Source organism: Bidens hawaiensis, unplaced genomic scaffold (assembly GCF_021521415.1).
Source record: "Bidens hawaiensis isolate Kalapana, Puna unplaced genomic scaffold, B.hawaiensis_p1.1 tig00007041_1, whole genome shotgun sequence".
Taxonomy (NCBI): Eukaryota; Viridiplantae; Streptophyta; class Magnoliopsida; order Asterales; family Asteraceae; genus Bidens; species Bidens hawaiensis.
The window spans coordinates 671241-693460 of NW_027491483.1; the positions used below are offsets into that span (position 1 = coordinate 671241).

Consider the following 22220-nt stretch of genomic DNA (forward strand, 5'->3'; position numbering starts at 1 on the left):
AGCTTCAAAGTAGAGGTATAAACGAGCCGAGCCGAGCTCGACAATGCTCGAGCTTGGTTCATTTAATCATTATTAAATATATATTTTAAAAAATAATATATATTATTTAGTTAGTTCTATTTATTTTTTCATAACATTATATATATTATTTAATCATTATTAAATATATATTTTAAAAAATTATATAAATGACAAGCTTATTAGGCTCGCGAGCCGGCTCAAGCTCGATAAGTGAAGCCCGGGCTCGTTTATTAAATAACAGGCTTATTTACTAACAGTGTAATTACCTCTCGTATAGATACATCCATCTGTACTGCACCGGACCACCTAGAAGAGCTTCATCAGCTAGATGTATAACCAGGTGTTCCATGGAATCAAAAAAACTAGGAGGGAATATTTTCTCCAACTTGCATACCGTTTGAACAATAGTGCGCTTCATGTTAACCAAGTCGTCTACATGCACTGTCTTCGAGGTTAACACCCGAAAGAACATTCACAAATCTGTTACAGCCTCATATGTCTCTTTTGAAACAAAGCCTCTAATAGCAAGTGGAAGCAACCGCTGCATAAACACGTGACAAATTGACAATCATGGCTTTTGAAACCATGAAAAGTGTTTTCTTTTATGTTTACACAATTCCTGATGTTTGACGCGTACCCGTCTGGAAATTTAAGTTTTTTCAACCAAGAGCAAACTTTTTTAACGTCATCTTTTTGAAGAGTGTAATCTCCCCGAATTTTAGCCATCTTAACATTCGTAACACAGATGGGGTTTAAAAAAGGTCGATCACAAATTTGCTCAATGTCTTTCCTTGCCTTTATATTATCTTTGGATTTATTGGTGCTCATAATTATGTTAAATAAATTATCGAATACATTCTTCTCGATATGCATCACGTCGAGGTTGTGTCTGATCAATAACTTACCTCAATACGGAAGATCCCAAAAGATGCTTTTCTTCACCCAATTATGTGTAATCCCAAAACCAGGTGGTTTTCTATATCTTTCACTATTATGAGGTTTACCATCGTAAACAATGGGCAAATTTTTAATAATCTGCCATAATTCCTCTCCGGTTGGCTCTGGAATAGGTCTTACGCGCGAAACTGTTTTGTCTTTCCTAAAGTTAATATTATCTTTCAAGAAACAATGTCTAGAAGGAAGATGTTGTCTATGACAGTCAAACCAACATGCTTTCCCTCCATGTTGAAGTTGAAATGATCCCGATTCATTTGAGCAATATGGGCAAGCTAACTTACCATGTGTGCTCCATCCAGACAACATCGCATAAGCAGGGAAGTCACTAACTGTCCATAGCAGTACAGCCCTCATTTGGAAATTGTTTCTTTTATGAGCATCAAAAGTTTCAATTCCATGGTTGAACAACAGTTTCAGCTCGTCGAATAAAGGTTGTAGAAAAACATCAATATTTTGTCCGGGATTCTTCGGACCGGGAATGATCAAAGGAATTTGTACGTATTGTTCTTTCAATGCCAACCAAGGGGGTAGATTGTAAACTGTGATAAACACTGGCCAGCAAGAATATGCGTTACCGCTTGTACTATTTGGGCAAAACCCATCAGTACACAACCCGAGACGAACATTGCGTATCTCTTTCGCAAAATCTGGAAAAACTGAGTTAAAGTGGTGCCAAGCCCGACCTTCACTCGGATGACTCATCTTCTCTGATAGGCTACGATCTGCATGCCAAGTCAAATGTCGAGCCGTCTTCTCTGAATAGAACAATCTTTGAAGTCTTGGTCCAATAGGCATGTAGATCATAACCAACTTAGGCACCTTCTTCCCCCTCTCCCTGTATCTATCTTCTTTACATACTATACAACGATCCAAATCAGAATATTGTCCATTGAATAGCATGCAGTGGTTTTTGCACACGTGAATCCGTTGTGATGGCAACTCTAGTGGCTTCAACATCTTCTTGGTTTCATAAAAGTTTCTAGGTAGCTTGTTACCATCGGGTAGAATGTTTTTGATGATCGAAAGTTGTTTATTAAATGCTGAATCTGACACATTACAATCCGATTTCCAATTCAATAACATGGTAGTGATAGAGAGTGTGCTATCATCTTTAGACCCTTCCCATAAAGGCTCATTGTCTTGCTTTAACATGTTATAAAATGCTTGCGCTCTTTGATTTGGATCTTGCGGTCCTTGTTGATAATAAGAATCATGATTTTGGTGCATGCCTTCCATAACCATTTGATCATATTCTGTATATTCACCAAGATCCTTATCAGCATCCTCACCCACATGTTGACACAGTAAAGGGATTGAACACTGGCCCATATCATTAGCTTCATCAGGATATAAATCACCATGTGAGTACCAGAATAGATAATCCCCCATAAATCCTTGGGTAAGCAGGTGACAATCAACGACATGTGTCGTCTTGTAATGACGATTTTTGCATTTACCACACGGACATCTAATTAGTAACTTTTGGACGCCGTCTATAGTTTGCCATTCAACGTCTGTTGCGTATTTTTTTGCAAACGACAAGAAATAAGAGACTACTTGTTTAAATTGCAGATTGAAAGTACCATCTCTATTGGTTCTCATCATATATATCCATTCTCTATTCAACGACATTATTATCAACCTGTGACGAAAATTCAATAGATGTTAGAAATTAATAAAATAGGACCTTTTAAACAACCACTCCACGGGCTTCTAAACTAACAGGTGCTAGAACATTTTGAAGTCAAATAACCACTTTGTTTTTTGTGACTTGGTTTTGAGCTTCTGTTATGCAATGTTAATGTGCTAAGTGTTTTAAAAACATATACATGTGGTGTTTAAAATGGGTATAACAAAAACATAAACATGACATTCATATATATAATAATATCAACCATAATAAAAGACCATTTTCTTCACAGCATAAAGAAAAGTACAACAAACGCACGGAAATTTAGACTCGATTGAGCTTTTTAACGAGCCAATCTCGAGTAGCTTGCGAGAAACTAGGCTCGTTTACACCCCTCGAGTTGCCAAAACTGATTCCCCTGTCCTACTTCACATTATTATACCAAAAGTGAAACAAGACCAAGTTTAACATAACTCAAAAATTACTTAAACAACTCATTTAAAGTACTACATGAGCTCGAGCCAAGCGAACAACACGCTAACCTAATCAAATCCACTAACGAGTCACAAGAGATAAAAATCCTACTTTATCAAGTAGCCACAAGAGATAACAGTTAAAAAAAAAAAGAAAAAAGAACTTTAACACTTTACCTTATAATAATTGTTCCTCAAATTGTTGAAGAAGAGCATACTGTGTGTGACTAACGATTACAGCCCCTAAAATCCTAAACATCAAATTATATGAATACATTAACAAAGTTAGAAGAAATAAAATTGAACGAAATTCATACCTGGTTACATCACAAAATTAGTGGAGGCTGTCGATTGTCAAGGGAAATTAGTTGAGCAATTGTTGGGGCTTCGATTAGGACCGGCCTTCTGCTTTGGGTCACACAGATGTAGAATTTTAGTGGGAATTCAGGATAAATTTTGGAGATGGCGCTAAATGAAATTTTGACAATTGACAAAATATACACTTTTTTTTAATTTGTATAGATTAAATAAATAACTATTGTTATTAAATAAATAGACTTTTGTTATTTTAATTATAAATTCCTTATGCTTAACGTCATCTAATTATACTCCATAAAGTTGAGAATCCTGTAAATGAGGCAGTTCGGTTATAATGGGTTTGAAATTATCTTTAACCAGAACCGACCCATAAATGGCGGTTTTCAAAAAATTATTAAACCGCCTCACCAGTTATGTCAGTTATTGGTTAAAATCGGATCGGTTATATCAGTTATGGTTCGGTTAACGGTTAAGACGGTTAATTTGCACACCCATAGTGGGTGGTAATTAGTCATAATAGCCCATAATGACCCATTATAGCCTCTATTATGCCATATTAAGTCTTAAAGGGATGTGTTGCGTTGTAGGGAATCATATTAGATCTAACAAGCGATAAAAGGGCAAAATATCTTAATGGACCATATCGGTTCTTGATAGCTCTTAATAAACCAGTATGGCCTTTATTATGTCGTATTATGTTTTAATGGATAAGTCTTAATGTCATATTTACCTCAAATGACTATTTGGCCTTGAGAGCTCTTAATGATCTATATGGCCTTCATAATGTCATGTTAGGTCTTAAAAGGTCGTATCAGGTTGTAATGAGTTATATTAGATCTTAACAGAGAATAACATATAATACTTTCCTTATGGACCATATTGAAAGTGTTGATAACTCTTAATGGCATGATTCCAACATAGCATACAACTTTTTTTAATTTTAAATAAACAAGTTTCCTTCGTTAGAAAAATAAATGGAACGAACTAATAGAGATTTTTTTGACAAACTTATAATGAATCTCATTTGTATTCCCTTTATTAGATAAAAAGTCACTTTAATTTGTAAATAAATTATATGAATTTATTAGTTTTGTGGGAAATTTGTCGGAAATGCTATAATTTCCTACAACTTTCTTACAAAACTTTTAAAAAGTATATTTTTAAGTTATTAAACAAATAAGTTACCTTGACTAATATACAAATTAAACAAATAAGAATTAGTTTTGTGGCCAATTTGTCATAAATTCGGATAGTTTCCTACAACTTTCTGACAAAGCTTTTGAAACTTATTTTTTTCACTTTCATAAATAATTAAGTTACCTTATTAGTTATTAAATAAATTAAAAGAATTAAAAACTAAAATAAGTTTTGTGGGAAATTTGTCTGTGAACCGTCAACAACTAGTTATTCGTAGCGACAGAATTCCTACAAATAAATTTAGTTGCTACTTTGTCAGAAAATGAAGGAAAATTTAGGTTTTTAAGTTCTTTTTTTGTCAGAAATTCGTTGCTAACTCGTTGGAATCTTTGCTTGTCTGTAATTTGTTGGAAATTTTTGTCAGAAATATTTCACTTTTCTAGTAGTGATCTATGATAAAAAGTTTTACAAGTATGCTTAAACTAAGTAAATCCAATGATATATATATCATGTCTAGGAACAGATATGTGGTTATTCAGTACAATCATGTCTATATTCAAACCATATGATGTGTTCGTATTGTTGTATCCCTTGTTAACAAAATGTTTTGTCCCTTTACATATTCAATTAAATTTCTAGGTTCATTACAATGTGGTCAAATTTTCATGATTAAAATACTACTCATGATAATACAGTAAAGTTTTAATGCAATTTTAGTTCGACCATGTTTATGTTCCTATTTACTTTAATTGGTGTCTTTGCTCAACTAAGTTCGCTTATCATTCATCTTCATTCATTTATGTTTGTTCGTACACGTTCATGAATTGTCTAAATTATTAACAAACGTATATGAACGAACATGAAGACACTTATTTCATTATGAACAAAGAAGAACGGAAAAAACCACGTTTGTTTAAATATCCGTATTTGATAGTTTGGTCGGTTAAAGTTATATAGAACAAACAAGAGATATGTTTACATGGCTAGTTATAGGCTAGTTTACTATATTTAACACTTTGTGTATTGAAGAACATCTAGACTGTAAGCAGTGGCGGACCCAGGATTTTTTGCCAATGGGGTCCCATATTTTCGGTGTTCAAGTTTTTCGGGTCGGTCGTTGTTCAGGTCGGGTCGAGGCGAAGAACATAATAAAAAACAATATCATAATAAAACTTTCTTTTCAATCATCACTACCTGAACGGGTCAAAATGGGTCGGGTTGACACATAAACACTTTGTTTTCCCTTTCTTAAACATTTTTGAGATAGAACCTAGATCCACCCTTTCATAAGCATGTGTTGAAAACCATTAACTTAAACTAGTGAAAAATAAAACTGATATTTTAAAGTGTTTGAATGTTTCTAAAGAAAACCATGCATAAAGTTGAAAACAATGATATGTATTTTAGAGGTGTTTGAATGTTTCCAAAGTTATCATTGCAACATTAGCAATCAAATGATTGATTAACACTAAAAATTAACACAAAAAACCAAAAACTGAGCCTTGTAAGACTTGAACCCATGACCTTTCAAAGATAAAACAAGGGACTTTCCACCAGACCACATCAACATTAATAGTATGGGTTCCAAGTATTAAATCTTATGGGGTCCTCAAAAAATTTAATATACCGCTTCTAATAAATTTTTAAAAAACATTGGTGTCCCGGGACCCCGATCCACACTATGTGGGTCCGCCCCTGACTGTAAGCAAAATAGTTACTTTTATTAAAAACTACCCACGTTTAGGATTAATTATTCTAGCTATCTCATTGTAAGCAAAATAGTTACTTTTATTACTTTTTACCAATAGAAGATGTTTGCAAGATAATTTATTATGATAAACCAGAAAACTAACAAAGTTAATTATGCTAGCTATCTCATTGCTGGAAAATGTGATGGGCACTTCTTGTATTTATGTGAAAGAATTTCAAATGATACTTATAAAGAGTGTTGAATATAGTTCTAATGATTAGGGATGATTCTAGTTAACATATAATTAGAATAACTATATCTAAACATATATAAGTACTCTGCTAATGTCATATAAAAAATTAAATAATTTTTTTCTAGGGACGTATAGTGGTTACAAATTGGCTGTTCAAAAAACAATATTCCTACGATTATATAAAGGAGGTTTTCACACCGCAATTTTAGTCGCAAAAAGATGTTTACATTCGAAATTCATCTGGACGTATAGTGATGTTTGTTGGATTTTATGGACGTTTCGGGTCAAGTCAACGTGACCGACCCGAACGTGACCCGGACAGAGTTACACCGGGGGTAACGAGATAAAGGCCTACTTAAAGGTTAATTAGGCCCGACACGTAAAAAGCTAGATTTCATGATTTAAATTTTGAAATCCAACACAATCACCTTCATCATGCATCATGACCACATGCACATGTACCATACTTCATGTCTTCATCTTTCACTTCACTAGACCTATCTCTATCGTCCAACACCAATCCAAAACCCATACTCTTGGAAATCTTTACTTTATTTACACTCAAATACAAACCATATCATATTATTTTAATGAAAAGATAGTGGTGTAGCTCACCCCAAAAACTCATATAAATATCTTTTCATTACAATTTTAAAGGTTTAAGTCTAAAAAAACACCCTTTCCACAATTCTGTTGTGGCCGAGACTGCCCATACATGCTCACTTCCATAACTATCGGTTTTCCAAACTTAAACAAGATCAAGGGAGGTTTCTAGTGATCTGAGCATTATCATTTGCTGCCGCCGCCATACGTCCTGCCGGAGCTCCGCCGCCGCCGCCGCCCGCCGCCGCCGCCGCCGCCGGAACTTCATTGCTCTTTGATTGTGTCGATCTAGCGTGACTCGTATACTCTCGGTGTCTTCCCAGTTCTCGTAACCGAGGTATATCGACAAACCTCCTATGGTTGATTTATTATTGTTTAATCGTGCTCGTACATAGTTGTAATCAGATCCGGGTTTTGGGTTTCGGTTTTTGCTTCGTGTTAATCGTTTATATTCCGCTGCGTTTTTATAGTTCGTTTAAGTTTGTATATTAATAATGATTAATATTTATCGAAACGAAATTATAACTAAAACGGTTGTGAAATTACTTGACCGTTTTCGTTCCGAACCACCGTTGAAACCCAACAGTGGTATCAGAGCCGCGGTTACAACGTACGAGTCGATTCTGGTTCGTTTAAAACCGGATCTACATCTTAAACTTTAAATCGTTTAAAGTTTATTGATCTAGATTTATTTTCGGGTGATTTTGAGTTGGTCAAAGTTTTGTTTATTTTATTTGACCAAGTCAAAACGACCCGAAATTCGTTTATTTTGAATATGTAAATCCGGCCCCACCTATGTGTTTGTTTGGTTGTGTTTGGTGTTTGAGCTTGTTTTGGCCATATGGTTGGTTCAAAAGTTGTAAAAGGTTATTATTTATATTTCGGTTTTCTTTTGGCCATAAAGATGGTTCAAATTTGTAATAGGGCTAATTGTTGTTAGATTATAAATTTGTAATAAAGAAGACGCGAAGATAACCGAGGACGAGCTCAAGGATTTCTTGGAGTTAGTGGGAGTTCGGACAAGATGACGGGATGCACGGAGAAGTCCATCCTTGTGGTTGTTTGTGTTGTGAACCCCTTGACTCGATCGGTCTCCCTAATTGGCCCTAGCGAGACCGATCACCTTTTGGCCATAAGGATTTACATATTACTGTTATTTGCTATTTGTGGTTGCTTGGATTGTTTATAGTAGGATTATAATATCTCCAACCTAATACCAAATAAATTGGAAAATAAACATTTTATTAACCGATTTTTGTTTTGCAAATTAAAAGCGTTTTGATTTCCAAAACTAATAAGTTATTATAACTTAAAATTGGTTAGTCGTATCGCTACAAACTTAGTTTTAATAGGTTATTTAAAACTAAGTGTCCTGAGAGATGAAAGGGTTCATCTATGCGTCGCGGTAATAAATACAGTAAAATTTAACTTTTACTCTATTTGGTAATTTAAAAAAAAAAAAATTTATCCCAATTTAAAACCAATAGTTTATGCCAATCCTACTACAAGTCACACTTGAGGCATACTGCGAAATTTCGAGTATTTGGAGCTACAGCACCGTACTTGTTTTCTAGCCTATCCCATCAAGGTGAAAGTGCTTCGTTGACACATCCGGCACCTTCACACGTCACGGTACTAGGACAACTATTATTTTACTCTCCTGTTACGTGCTAAAACTGTCTGGAGACTTAAAATGGGCAAAGATGAGGCTAAACGTATCTATACAGACAATCGTTGTCTCTATAGGCCTCATAACCGAGAGTTGTGCTCTATTCACAATTGGCAATCGTTGTCAGTCTGCCTAACCACTTATTAATGTTGTGTGCTACAGCTGCCTTTAATAACTGGAAGCCAGATTCTCATACTCCTAATTAATTAATGTTATTGGGTCATTAATAATAGGACTACAACATCGAAAATACTAATTAAATTTACTTTTGCTAAATTAATCAGATGTAGTCAAACGAAATTTCACCCTACGCCCTTAAGACTATCCTTGAGAAGGATAAACTGAATGGTACCAACTTCATCGAATGGCACCGCAACTTAAGACTTGTTCTAACCATGGCAAAGCGCCTGTATGTTCTCGTTGGACCTGTTCCAACCGAGCCTGAAAACAACACAGCCGCTGCACGAAAGGTTCTTGACAAGCATAAGGATGACTCGGCTGAGGTCTCCTGTATTATGCTAGCCACCATGACTTCTGAGCTTGCTAAAGGCTTGGAAGACTTTGGTGCTTATGAGATGCTTGAACAACTCAAGGGCATGTTCCAGAAACAAGCCCGTCAAGAACGTTTCGACACCAGGAAACAACTAATCAGTTGCAAGATGGCAGAGGGGTCTCCCGTCAGTGCTCATGTTCTAAAGATGAAGGGACACATCGATCAGCTCAAGAAACTTGATTATCCCATGCCCGATGAGATGGCATCGGATTTCATTCTCAACTCTCTCCCCAACTCATACGACCAGTTCGTAATGAATTTCAACATGAATGGTTGGGTGAAGACAGTGCCGGAGCTTCATAACATGCTCAAGACGGCTGAGATGAACATTCCTTCTAGGACCAATCAAGTTCTGATGATTCGATCTGCTGGTGTCAAGAAGCCAAAACCAAAGAATCGGGGTTTTAAGGGAAAAGGCAAGAAGAAAGTTACTGTTGCTGCCCATGTTGCCACCAACACTAACAAAGTGGTTGCAAAGAAAAAACCGCCGCCCTTTGAGGAGCGCAAGTGCTTCAAATGCAACCAAATGGGGCACTGGATGAGAAACTGCCCCGAGCACCTTGCTGAGATCCAAAAGAAGAGAGCCAATGGTGAAGGCTCTTCTGGAGGTATTTCCATATACGTTATTGAACTTTTCACTGTCTCTAGCAACACATGGGTATTTGATACCGGATGTGGTTACCACATCGTTAATGTCTTACAGGAACCTGAGAAGTGGAGGAAACTGAATAAAGGCAGCATAGAACTCATCGTTGGAGATGGGAAGAGAGTACCAGTTCTGGCAACTGGAGTATTTCATTTTGCTTGTCCATCCGGCCTAGTTTTTCCTTTAAATAATTGTTTGTATGCTCCTGGCTTGACCAGAAACATCATTTCAGTTTCGTTGTTATTTGAACAAGGATTTAAGTATGTTCTTAATGGCATGGCTATTTCTGCTTACTTAAATGATATCTTTTATTTTGAGGCTAAACCTCGAAATGGTATTTATGAGATTGATGTTCAACCTGACAATAACGTATATCATCTTTCAAAACGTATCAAGACTAGTGTCAACGATACTTTTCTATGGCATTGCCGACTTGGCCACATAAGCAAGGCAAGAGTTAAAAGACTCCAATCCGAAGGTATTCTTGAACACTCAGAACCGGACTCTTTTAACACTTGTGAATCTTGCTTAGCTGGCAAACTCGTCAAAGACTCCTTCACTAATAAAAGTGAACGAGCAAGTGATCTATTAGGACTCATACATACTGATGTATGTGGACCTTTTAGAACCATGACTAGAAACCATGAAAGATACTTCGTTTCTTTTATCGACGATTATAGTCGATACGCTTATGTGTATCTTATGAAACACAAGCACGAAACTTTTGAAAAGTTCAAAGACTTTCAAAGCGAAGTGGAAAACCAACTTGACAAAACCATTAAGATACTTCGATCAGATCGAGGTGGAGAGTATCTCAGCACAGAGTTCATCACTCATCTAAAAGAGCATGGAATTGTTTCACAGCTCACTCCTCCTGGCACACCTCAACTTAATGGCGTGAGCGAGAGGAGAAACCGAACCTTGCTAAACATGGTTCGATCGACGATGTGTAGAACCAACTTGCCTCACTCCTTTTGGGGTTACGCCCTTATGACCGCCGCTCGCATTGTCAATCTAGCTCCAACTAAGAAGATAAACAAGACTCCATATGAGATATGGCATAAGGGAAAGAAACCCAAGTTGTCTTATCTTAGAGTATGGGGATGTGATGCTTATATCATAAGTGAGTCTGATGACAAACTTGATCCCCGCGGCGAAAAAGTTATTTTCGTCGGATACTACTACAAGAGCGGTTATTACTTTTTTCATCCTGATACAAATACGATTTCTGTCAGGAGGAAAGGCTACTTTCTTGAAAAAGAATTTCTTAGTTAAGGAACTAGAAATAACATTGTTGATCTTGAAGAAATTAAAGAACCACAACCAACTGCTGAGGAAGTTGGAGAGTCTGATCAACAAGTTGTTGTTGCTGATACATCAGACGTGAACACAAGCGTTCGCAGAAGTAGTATGACTCCCGTACCAAATGCTAGATACTTATGTCATCTAGATGGTGCCGAAGTCTTATTAGTAGCCGATTCTAGGGACGAGCCTACTAACTACAAGTCTGCTATCTTGGATCCGGAATCCAAGAAATGGCAAGATGCCATGAATGCTGAGATGCAGTCCATGCATGATAACCAAGTTTGGAACTTGGTTGAGCTACCCCCCGATTGTCGGGCAGTAGGGAGCAAATGGATTTTCAAGAAGAAAACCGACATGCATGGAAATGTGCAAACCTAAAAAGCACGGCTAGTCGCGAAAGGTTTCACTCAAACTCAAGGTGTTGACTATGAGGAAACTTTTTCGCCCGTTGCTATGACTAAGTCAATTAGGATTTTGCTTGCCATTGCTGCATACTATGATTATGAGATATGGCAAATGGATGTCAAAACCGCTTTCCTTAATGGACATCTTTCTGAAGATGTCTATATGGTTCAGCCTGAAGGTTTTGTCAATCCAAAATATCCTAATAAGGTTTGCAAATTGAACAAATCCATTTATGGACTTAAGCAGGCATCTCGAAGCTGGAATCTTCACTTTGACGAGAAAATCAAAGAGTTTGGTTTTGTCAAAAACGAAGATGAACCTTGTGTTTACAGAAAGGCTAATGGGAGCACTATATCATTCCTCATTTTGTATGTGGATGATATACTGATCATTGGAAACGACATTCCTATGCTTAAACAAGTTAAGCTATGGTTGGAATCTTGTTTTGCAATGAAAGATCTTAAAGAAGCCGCTTATATTCTGGGAATAAAGATCTATAGAGATATATCTAAGCGGATTCTAGGGCTTAGTCAAAGTACTTACATAGACAAAGTAATGGCACGCTTCTCAATGGAAAACTCCAAGAAAGGAGCTGTTCCAATGACTAAGGGAACCGTGTTGAGCAAATCGCAATCTCCGGCAACGGACATTGAATCTAAACGTATGCAAGCAATTCCATATGCTTCAGCGGTTGGCTCTATCATGTATGCTATGTTATGTACTAGACCTGACGTCTCATATGCCTTGAGCATGACCAGTCGTTTTCAACAGAGTCCTGGCATTGCCCATTGGACTGCTGTGAAGAACATTCTAAGGTACTTGAATAGGACCAAAGACATGTTCTTGGTGTTTGGGGGAGTGGAAGAGGAGCTTACTGTAAAGTGTTACACTGATGCTAGCTTCTAGACTGACCGAGATGATTCTCGCTCACAGTCAGGTTTCGTTTTCACTCTCAATGGAGGAGCTGTTTATTGGAAGAGCTCCAAGCAGAGTGTAGTAGCGGATTCTACCACCGAATCTGAATATATAGCCGCATCTGATGCTGCTAAGGAGGCTGCTTGGATGAAGAAGTTCATCACCGATCTTGATGTAGTTTCGAGTATCCACAAGCCAATCGAGATATTCTGTGATAACACAGGTGCTATTGCTCAAGCCAAAGAGCCAAGGTCTCATCACAGGACCAAGCACATTCTAAGGAAGTTCCATCTTATTCGGGAAATATTGGAACGAGGTGACATCGTGATAAGCAAAGTAAACACAGATCAAAATCTAGCCGACCCGTTCACTAAGCCAATGACTCAGGACAAACATGATCAGCATAGAGATGCTATCGGGCTTAGACTTGCTAGTAATTTATTTTGATTTAGTATTTGGATGTATGAACATTCAAACAGTTGTACTTTTCAGTTCACTTTTGATTTAATGGTTAAATGCAAACGATGAATGATACAACTGTGTTCTTTTAATACGTTTAATCCATGAATATTATATTCTAAATTATCCGTAGTCGGTCAGACTCGTGGGAACGATTCTTAATTAAGACTATTCTGACTTTGGACTCAAGAAGTTGACTTCCAAACTCACAGACCTCATTATGAATGACGTTGGATGTAACTCGCATCAAATCATCTTCATGGATCTTGATCATAAGATGTTTTGATAATAGTATGCTCATTTAGTATCCTTAGACCTGAGATACATATTAGAACTTTCGTTTACCGAGGAATATTCTTTGATCATGTCAACCACTGTTGCGTAACTGCCAGCCATAAAGGCACTGGTTAGGAATGTTCTGGAGTTCAGTGGGAGTTGTATGTAGTCAAGATGGGATTCTGTACTCTTACATTCAAATGTAACAGTTAGACATTTTGGCGCCCTCGTTGATTCAAACTGGTAAAGTGTGAGGCCTCACCCAAACTAACTGTGTGTTTGATTGGACCACTTTGACTCTATATCGAGAACTAAAATAATTGAACACTACATGAGATTGATTTGATCCATGTCTCATTGTTCAATTAATGTCTTATACAGAAAGGATAGATGACGACGATTACTATAAATTCATTGTCTTGCAATAAGGTATTCCAAGATACTTTGGTTATGGATTTAAAAATGTCACATTCGGTTGGGGACATCTATGTGTAGCTAGAACGCCTCTGGCTGTCAGCGTTGTGATACTTGACCCAAATACGTCCAAGTGGGAGACTGTTGGATTTTATGGACGTTTCGGGTCAAGTCAACGTGACCGACCCGAACGCGACCCGGACAGAGTTACACCGGGGGTAACGAGATAAAGGCATACTTAAAGGTTAATTAGGCCCGACACGTAAAAAGCTAGATTTCATGATTTAAATTTTGAAATCCAACACAATCACCTTCATCATGCATCATGACCACATGCACATGTACCATACTTCATGTCTTCATCTTTCACTTCACTAGACCTATCTCTATCGTCCAACACCAATCCAAAACCCATACTCTTGGAAATCTTTACTTTATTTACACTCAAATACAAACCATATCATATTATTTTACTGAAAAGATAGTGGTGTAGCTCACCCCAAAAACTCATATAAATATCTTTTCATTACAATTTTAAAGGTTTAAGTCTAAAAAAACACCCTTTCCACAATTCTGTTGTGGCCGAGACTGCCCATACATGCTCACTTCCATAACTATCGGTTTTCCAAACTTAAACAAGATCAAGGGAGGTTTCTAGTGATCTGAGCATTATCATTTGCTACCGCCGCCATACGTCCTGCCGGAGCTCCGCCGCCGCCGCCGCTAGCCGCCGCCGTCGGAACTTCATTGCTCTTTGATTGTGTCGATCTAGCGTGACTTGTATACTCTCGGTGTCTTCCCGGTTCTCGTAACCGAGGTATATCGACAAACCTCCTATGGTTGATTTATTATTGTTTAATCGTGCTCGTACATAGTTGTAATCGGATCCGGGTTTTGGGTTTCGGCTTTTGGTTCGTGTTAATCGTTTATATTCCGCTGCGTTTTTATAGTTCGTTTAAGTTTGTATATTAATAATGATTAATATTTATCGAAACGAAATTATAACTAAAACGGTTGTGAAATTACTTGACCGTTTTCGTTCCGAACCACCGTTGAAACCCAACAATTTTTATATGTATACAAGAAATATTGTACGTATTGAGAAAATATGCGCATAAAAAATAAGTTTATTTTGTAGATCTACATATCTGCTTCAACCTTAAATCACAACGTATTAATAAACTTTTTATGTATTTTCGGCCATCTAATTAACTAATATGTTATGCATATATAAAACTTGAGGCCGAACAAAAGAAACTAAGTAGTCATGTTACATCTATCTTTCACATTTGTTTTGTTCTTTGTATTTTAATCCGTAGATCTAAACTCCTTGTACATATGTACACTTGTCATCATCATCAGTTATATATATAGTACAATGGTCAATGTCATGTGATACCATAGCTTATACATGGTGTACATGCCATAATGCAGAAGCTAGGGACAAAGCACAACAACGTGAAGGTTCTCAAATTGTGTAAAAAACCTTAATTATTAGTGCCTGCATTTAATTATAAAGTTTCCTCTTCAATATTCAGCTTCCGTATTTTTAGATGCCATTTAGTCACAAAAGTAAATAATCGTACCAATTCTTCTTTGTACAATGGAATAAATGTTCTATCAGTAATGGTGAAGAGTCTATTTTGAGTGTTACATTATTTGCTCTTAAGTTGAAAAGGACAAGGAATTTAAGTTAAATAATAATAATAATAGTTTGATAACTAGTTTAAACTACGTACACGAAAATACTCATAAATATATTAATTAATACTTCTGTCTTATAGACAAAAAAAAATTAAAGTATAAAGAAAAGAGAGAAAATTGTCAAATAAAATGTTTACAGATAATATATTTTACAACTTATATGTATGAGTTCATAAAAAGACTATCAATATTAGTGGGCAATTTTGAGGGCTTGATAGTTCTTCGTTAAGTGCGGCTAAGAAAGAAATTGTCAGTGTGATTTACGTCGTTTTTGGACATGGTTTGAAAGAGTCGGTAAAAAAACTTGTGGCTGTTTGATGATGTTTTATATTTCTTTTTGAATGGTACTTGACTAGGTATAATAGGAATAAAGTTTGTTGGATAGAGTGGTTGCAAAATCCTCTTTTATAATTACATGTAATTTTTTTTTCTCATTTGTCTGGCGTATTGCTAGATGGTGTTTAATAAAACACCGTCGTTCGAAAAAAAAGATAAAAAGACTATGAAAGACTTGTACTTTGAGAAAGAAAATAGAGCTTTAATGACCTACATATATTAACAAGACACATGTATATCGTTTAAACATATATAACATATACTCATGTGCATAAGCTCAATTACGAGGACACAAAAGTACTAGTAAAACTCATATACCAGGATTTATAGTAAATTGATGTTCTAGCTAGCAAGACGCATTCAGTTCATTGTTGTTTCTAATTGAATAATTTAACGAATTTTGCGCATATTTTGTATGCATGTAACTATACATATATATGTGTATGTGGCACTCTATGCGTAATTATATGTTTCAAGCATGATTTTAATAACAACCCAAACAATGATAGATATTGATTGAATAAAATTGACCTATGAAGCATAACTGAAAGATACAAAGAAACATTAATAGGTTAATTAAGACATGTACTATATATGGTCCCATGCATATATATATATATATATGCACTTATATATATCAAGTTGGAGAAAAATCCGAACCTTGCAACAAGCTTAGGGTTATCTGACAGCTTGTGCTTACATTATCCATGTTTTGCCACAGCTGCTCACATGGCTCTATAATTCTGTTAGATTCATCCTGTATTTTCCCTTCCTATCTTTATTTGTGGTTTTAATTTTATCGTGTGTAAACAAATAATAATTCAAATAAGAACCGAATCACCGATGGGGTTAATTAGTGATCCATTGGCGCGCAAAAGTAAAAGCTTTAACATCTTGAGTCGAGAGCTGGTTTTGGATTAAAGTCTCAAATACAAAAGGAATTAAAAGAAATTTGTCGTAAAAAAACAAAACAAATAAATAAGACACATTATTTAAAAACAAAAAAAAAACAAATAAGAAAACATGTTGTACACCAAAAATTGTATCTTGATTAATCATCCGTATAAGTGTTCCAAAAAATAACTGGGAAGTACTTATCAGTAAATTAAAAATTAAATAATTAATAATAATAACTTTCCAGTACAGCATGTTAATGAAAATAACAAGGTAGTTTTGAAAAGAACTACACCACAAGAAAAGTCATCAAATACACGATGAAGCGTTAGCGATGATAAAAGGCATCGATACGCTATAATCTATAGCGACATCATGTAGTTTCCATAAGGCTTGTCCGCTTTTTAGGCTTTTATGTTACAGTATGTTATTGTCATAGCGGGTTTTGTGTAAATTACACACCATTTAGAAACCTAAGGTTTGTCCGCTTTTAAGGCTTTTATGTTACGGTATGTTATTGTCATAGCGGGCTTTGTGTAAATTACACACCATTTAGAAACCCTATCGAACCACCTGTTATCCATGTACCATTGGTTGATCAACAAACGTGCAATTAATCGTCTGTTATTATGTTTTGATTGGATGTTATATATTTAGTTCATACTTGGTTCTTGATGAAAAAATACATAAAAACCTTATGCCTAATGGTACACGTTGCATTCAAGCATAGCAACTTTACAAATACTATCAATCATTCAGTCGCTAAACATTAGGAAAATTAATTTTATTTAATTTTTATTTAAATCTAGAGATTGTCTGTTAGAGCAACACTTTTGCCACGACATGTCGTCGCTAAAGAAGAGCCTATAGCGACAACATTTTTGGCAAAACAAATTTCCCTTTTAGTGTCGAAAACAGTTTTCCCTTTTAGCGTTGCGTCGAAACCTAGTGATGACATTTAGACATGTGCCGTCACTAAAGCTTCGTTGTATCATACGACTTATAAAAGCTCAACTAATCACTTGTAATTTAACTGATTTATAGTTTAAAGTCCTATTATATATATTTGTTGTTTAAAACTTCACCAACCGAGATATGGCATAGTACATACAATACTCTATTATGTGACATAATATTGTTAGTTGGAGCACATAAAACTTGAAGTCGATCTATCTATCAATCAATTTTGAGTTTAAGTGCACTTCCTATATTTTGTATATGTATTTATTTTCGATCAAAAAAATAGAGTCTTAAAATCAACTTACCATTCTAAAATCACATTTGAAAATTTAAAATTAATTAAGCCAATGAAATTATTTTGGTTTCATAATAAGATATTTTTTTAACGGCCAATGAATAAAAGCAAAGGGCGATTCAATATGCCCGCGATCGCATACAATACTGAGTATTCGAAGCCCACCATTTTCTGTCTCGCAGAAAACCCGCAGCCTGAAGACTCACTACGGTAAAACTCAGTTGGGATCGTATTCGAACTTGAGAGTTAAAACATGCAGTCTCTTATCCAAATCTTCAGCTCTCCTTCTATACCAGTCGAGCTAAATCTTATTGTCATTAACAAGAGATTACGCTCACACTGATATTTTAGTAGTTCAATAACCGAAATAAATTGAAATAAGAAAATAGGAGCAAATTAAACAATAAATTAATGAGTTAGTGTTCAACAATTTGCAATCTTCTATCTATAAATACCCAAAGCACCTTGTCTATCTACACACAAAAACACTTTACACCTAAAGCTAAAAGCACTTGGAAATTATGGCTTCAAGGGCTTTAGCAACAACAGCTATTCTTCTTACCTTCAACTTACTCTTCTTCACTTTAGTAACATCCAAACATACCCCGAGCGGCTGCCCACCACCGCCACCTCCACCGTGCACACCAACACCAACACCAACACCAAGCACCCCTACCCCTACCAAAGCCACATGCCCAAAGGACACACTCAAATTGGGTGTATGTGCTAACTTGCTCAACGACCTTGTCCACCTAGTCGTTGGAACCCCACCGAAAACACCATGCTGCACTCTCATAGAGGGACTCGCGGACCTTGAGGCCGCTGTCTGTTTTTGCACCGCTATCAAAGCTAATGTGTTGGGAATCAACCTTAATGTCCCCGTCTCATTGAGCCTGTTGCTTAACTACTGTGGAAAGAAGGCCCCAACCGGCTTCCAATGCGCTTGATTCGATTTATCTTCCAGTATATTTTATAAAAGGTTGGAGCTTTTAATTGGTGTGTTTGGAAATTTATATATTTATTTTGATCATATTGTGACTTGTAAAGAATCATGGAGACATGATTTTGAAGAGTGTACGTATTTATGTCCTCGTGTTATGTATTTGATTTTCTCCAAATCTAAATAATTTACCAACTTATTGCATGTGAGATTTGAAATTATGATATTAAACTTTTGGTGGTTGAGTAATAATCGATCTATATCTATTCAAGATTATATGATTTTCGAGTTTTCTTCTTATTTTTAAGTACATATTAGTTTATTAAACGGGCTAGATATAACAATTCCAATATATTTTCTACGTGGTAGTTAATATTATGTTTCGAATTATATGCGAAATTCTCATCAGCAAAAACCTGATCACCATCCAAAAAAACCAAAGAGAACACAATGTGTTACAAGAAGTAGATGAAAATATTGAATTTAATTGTTATATTTTTCGTTAATACATTTTTAAAGTAATTAATATAACATGAATTATATAAGATATATGAATCTGTCATTCAATACCTTTAAAGCATTTTTTATTTTTTTAAACAACATGCATACCCCTAGATGTATTCATAAAATCCATCCCTTACCTAGTTAATTTGTAAGAACCCGCAATAGTTTATAATAGGGATAAACACCTGGTGTTTTTAGGCCAAAAAGGCCATCAACCTTGTTTAACTAAAACTTATTTATATACCAAAGGGCCTAATCTTGTTATTTTAGTTAACAGTAATTATCATCCAGAGGTACATTTTAATTAGTGAAATACAAATTTAGATGCAGGCAGGCATGAATGAAATTCTATAAGAAGAAATTAGAAAACTGGAAACAAAATTGAGTATCAGATTGTTTATCACTTAAAGAAATTCACATGACTCCAAAATATACGATGTGTCATGCATGTGAACAAATATTTATTTTTCTCAATAAGCCAAATTAAGATATCATTTGTCACGGGAAACAGTTTTGATTTTGAATATTAACAACTTAATAATTAACTTAATAATTTAAGTTCTTTGTATAAGTTACGTTACTCCGTGTATGGAATATAGATTAAAAAAACAAAATTGTTAGTTATTCCATCAGCAATACTTAAATGTAAACTCGATCAAGTCCGGACAATAAAACTAGATTTAACATGTATGTGTTTCCTGTTCTAGAAAAAGTTTATGCAAAATGAATTCTAGATATATATCATGTAACAAACATAAAGCATAAGTTGAATAACCCAGAAACAAAGCAATATTAATTATGGTGTATTCAAGCCTGGCCAGTGCCCTTAATTAAGCACATATGTTGTTTAGATATATATTATATTGACATTTCAGTGTGAATGAATTTGGTTGAAAACGAAGTTTAATATAGAGAAGTTTTTATATAGGTATCGTATGCTATACGCGTGCCAATATCCTTTTAGCATATATATCACCAATTTAGTGTTATTATTTTTTTAGTTTTTCTTTCATTTGCGATAGAGAATTCTGGTGCCGTAACGAACCGGGCACATACCGAATGAACTTCCACTGCGTCAACAACGAACCGAACACACTTGATATATACCCATTCAACCATATTACTAAGATATGAGGTTGTTTGGTAGCATCTTAATGGTCATTAAAATGCTACCTCTTAATGGTTCATAACCTCTCAATGGTTAAGAGGTAACCTTAAGTCTGAATAGTTAAGAGGTAACCGTTAAGAACACTTAACAATCGGAAAAACAAGCTATTTAAATTTTTGTAAGTGAAATTTTTTTTGCTATGAGAAAGATCACATTACTCATTTTTTAAAAGTCAAAAAAAATAAAAATAAAAAATTTAAAATAGGTCTGTTAGTATCCTTTTCAAAGGAACCAACTCAGATCATGATGTTGATTGGCCCTGCAGAAGACACAGATTTTGCTGAAAAACTATACTATTCCTGATAGAAACATACAAGAGTTGACTGACTTTGATATGTAAACCAAAACCAAGTAGATAGGTCATAGGGATATGGCAAAAATTGCCAAAAATTCGAACTGGCTTGGGCTAGAAGTGAAGTTACCGGGCCCATACCTAATGGACGGAAAGGCTCGATAGATCGGATCATCTGCAAACGTCGTAGGCGATTTGATCAAGCTGCGCCATACCCAAATTCATTAATTTAAGACTCTGATTTTATCACTCTAGGTTTTCCAGTCATTTCCCCTTCTAGCTGGCGAAAACACGTAAATCATTGATTAACATAACTACGTGTCTATTTTTTGTTATAATCCAATAACTATTTGTCTATTTGCAATTTCATCAACTTGGCAAACCTACCGGTTACCAACTTGCCATATTACACATAAAGGATACCTCATGTTTGATATTCAAAAAAAATGTTCAAGCGTTATACATTTTTACAAAAGGACACCTCATGTTCGATATTCAAAAAAAATGTTCAAGTGTTATACATTTTTACAAGTGTTACAACGTTTTACTACTAAAAAATTAACATAATAATGCGACATTTCTGTTACATAATGTAACTATATTTTTTAATACAACATTTTTCAAGATGTATTAGATAAAGTTCCTTAAGACATACTGCAACTTTTTTGTTACATTAAGTTGTAACCTTATATTTTTGAGGAGAGACATCATACCACTATACCAATAGGTCTTGATAAGTATTGATTATAAATAATTAATTACATGTGAACATGGAAACGTTTAGTCGTTCTTACCACTTGTATTGTGTTTTGTATTTTGTATTTGTTGTCATGTGGATGGATTAAAGAGTCACGGGTAAGCTTAAAACTTGTGTCTAATGTCTTTAATAACGTACACATTTTCTCCTAATTCACACTTACTTTGTATCCTTTTGTATATTATCTATTTATTTTTTGTGAAGCAAGTGGTATATGCTTGGTCAGTTTTTTTGTCTTAGTCCTCCGGTTGGCAAAATTGGATATTTTTTTAAAAAGCACAAATTATTTACACTAATATCACTTGCGTTCCCATCATTTTTTTCTATGGGCTTTATAGTGTCACATGCATGCATGTGTTCCTTATCAGAACTAAAGATACGATCAACATTAATCAGCATATAGTCATGCTTAGGCTGTTCACTGTGGAAGGGGGCAATGTTGCCCTTCCACATTGCCACATCCTCGTCATGTACGTAGGTTTGTTGTTCATCTCTATAACGTCCCGTTGTTGTTTGTTGCCCCCATTATATATACACATATATATGTATGTATGCGTATGTGAGAGACAGAGAGGGAGAGAAAAGTTTGTTGCCCACATCCATCCCCACATTGCCCTTCTTTCGCCCACCGCCCCAGCCCGAATCT

General features: G+C 35.4%; 1 protein-coding gene and 1 pseudogene across 1 annotated transcript; one reads left to right on the forward strand and one right to left on the reverse strand.

The window, feature by feature from the left end:
- Positions 1-927: 927 nt before the first annotated feature.
- Positions 928-2367, reverse strand: LOC143634297 (uncharacterized). Its single transcript, XM_077102418.1, has one exon. The coding sequence runs from the start codon at positions 2365-2367 to the stop codon at positions 928-930; it is 1440 nt and encodes a 479-aa protein (XP_076958533.1).
- A 16044-nt stretch (positions 2368-18411) lies between these two features.
- On the forward strand, positions 18412-19087 carry LOC143634319 (putative lipid-binding protein AIR1 pseudogene; annotated as a pseudogene).
- Positions 19088-22220: the final 3133 nt, after the last annotated feature.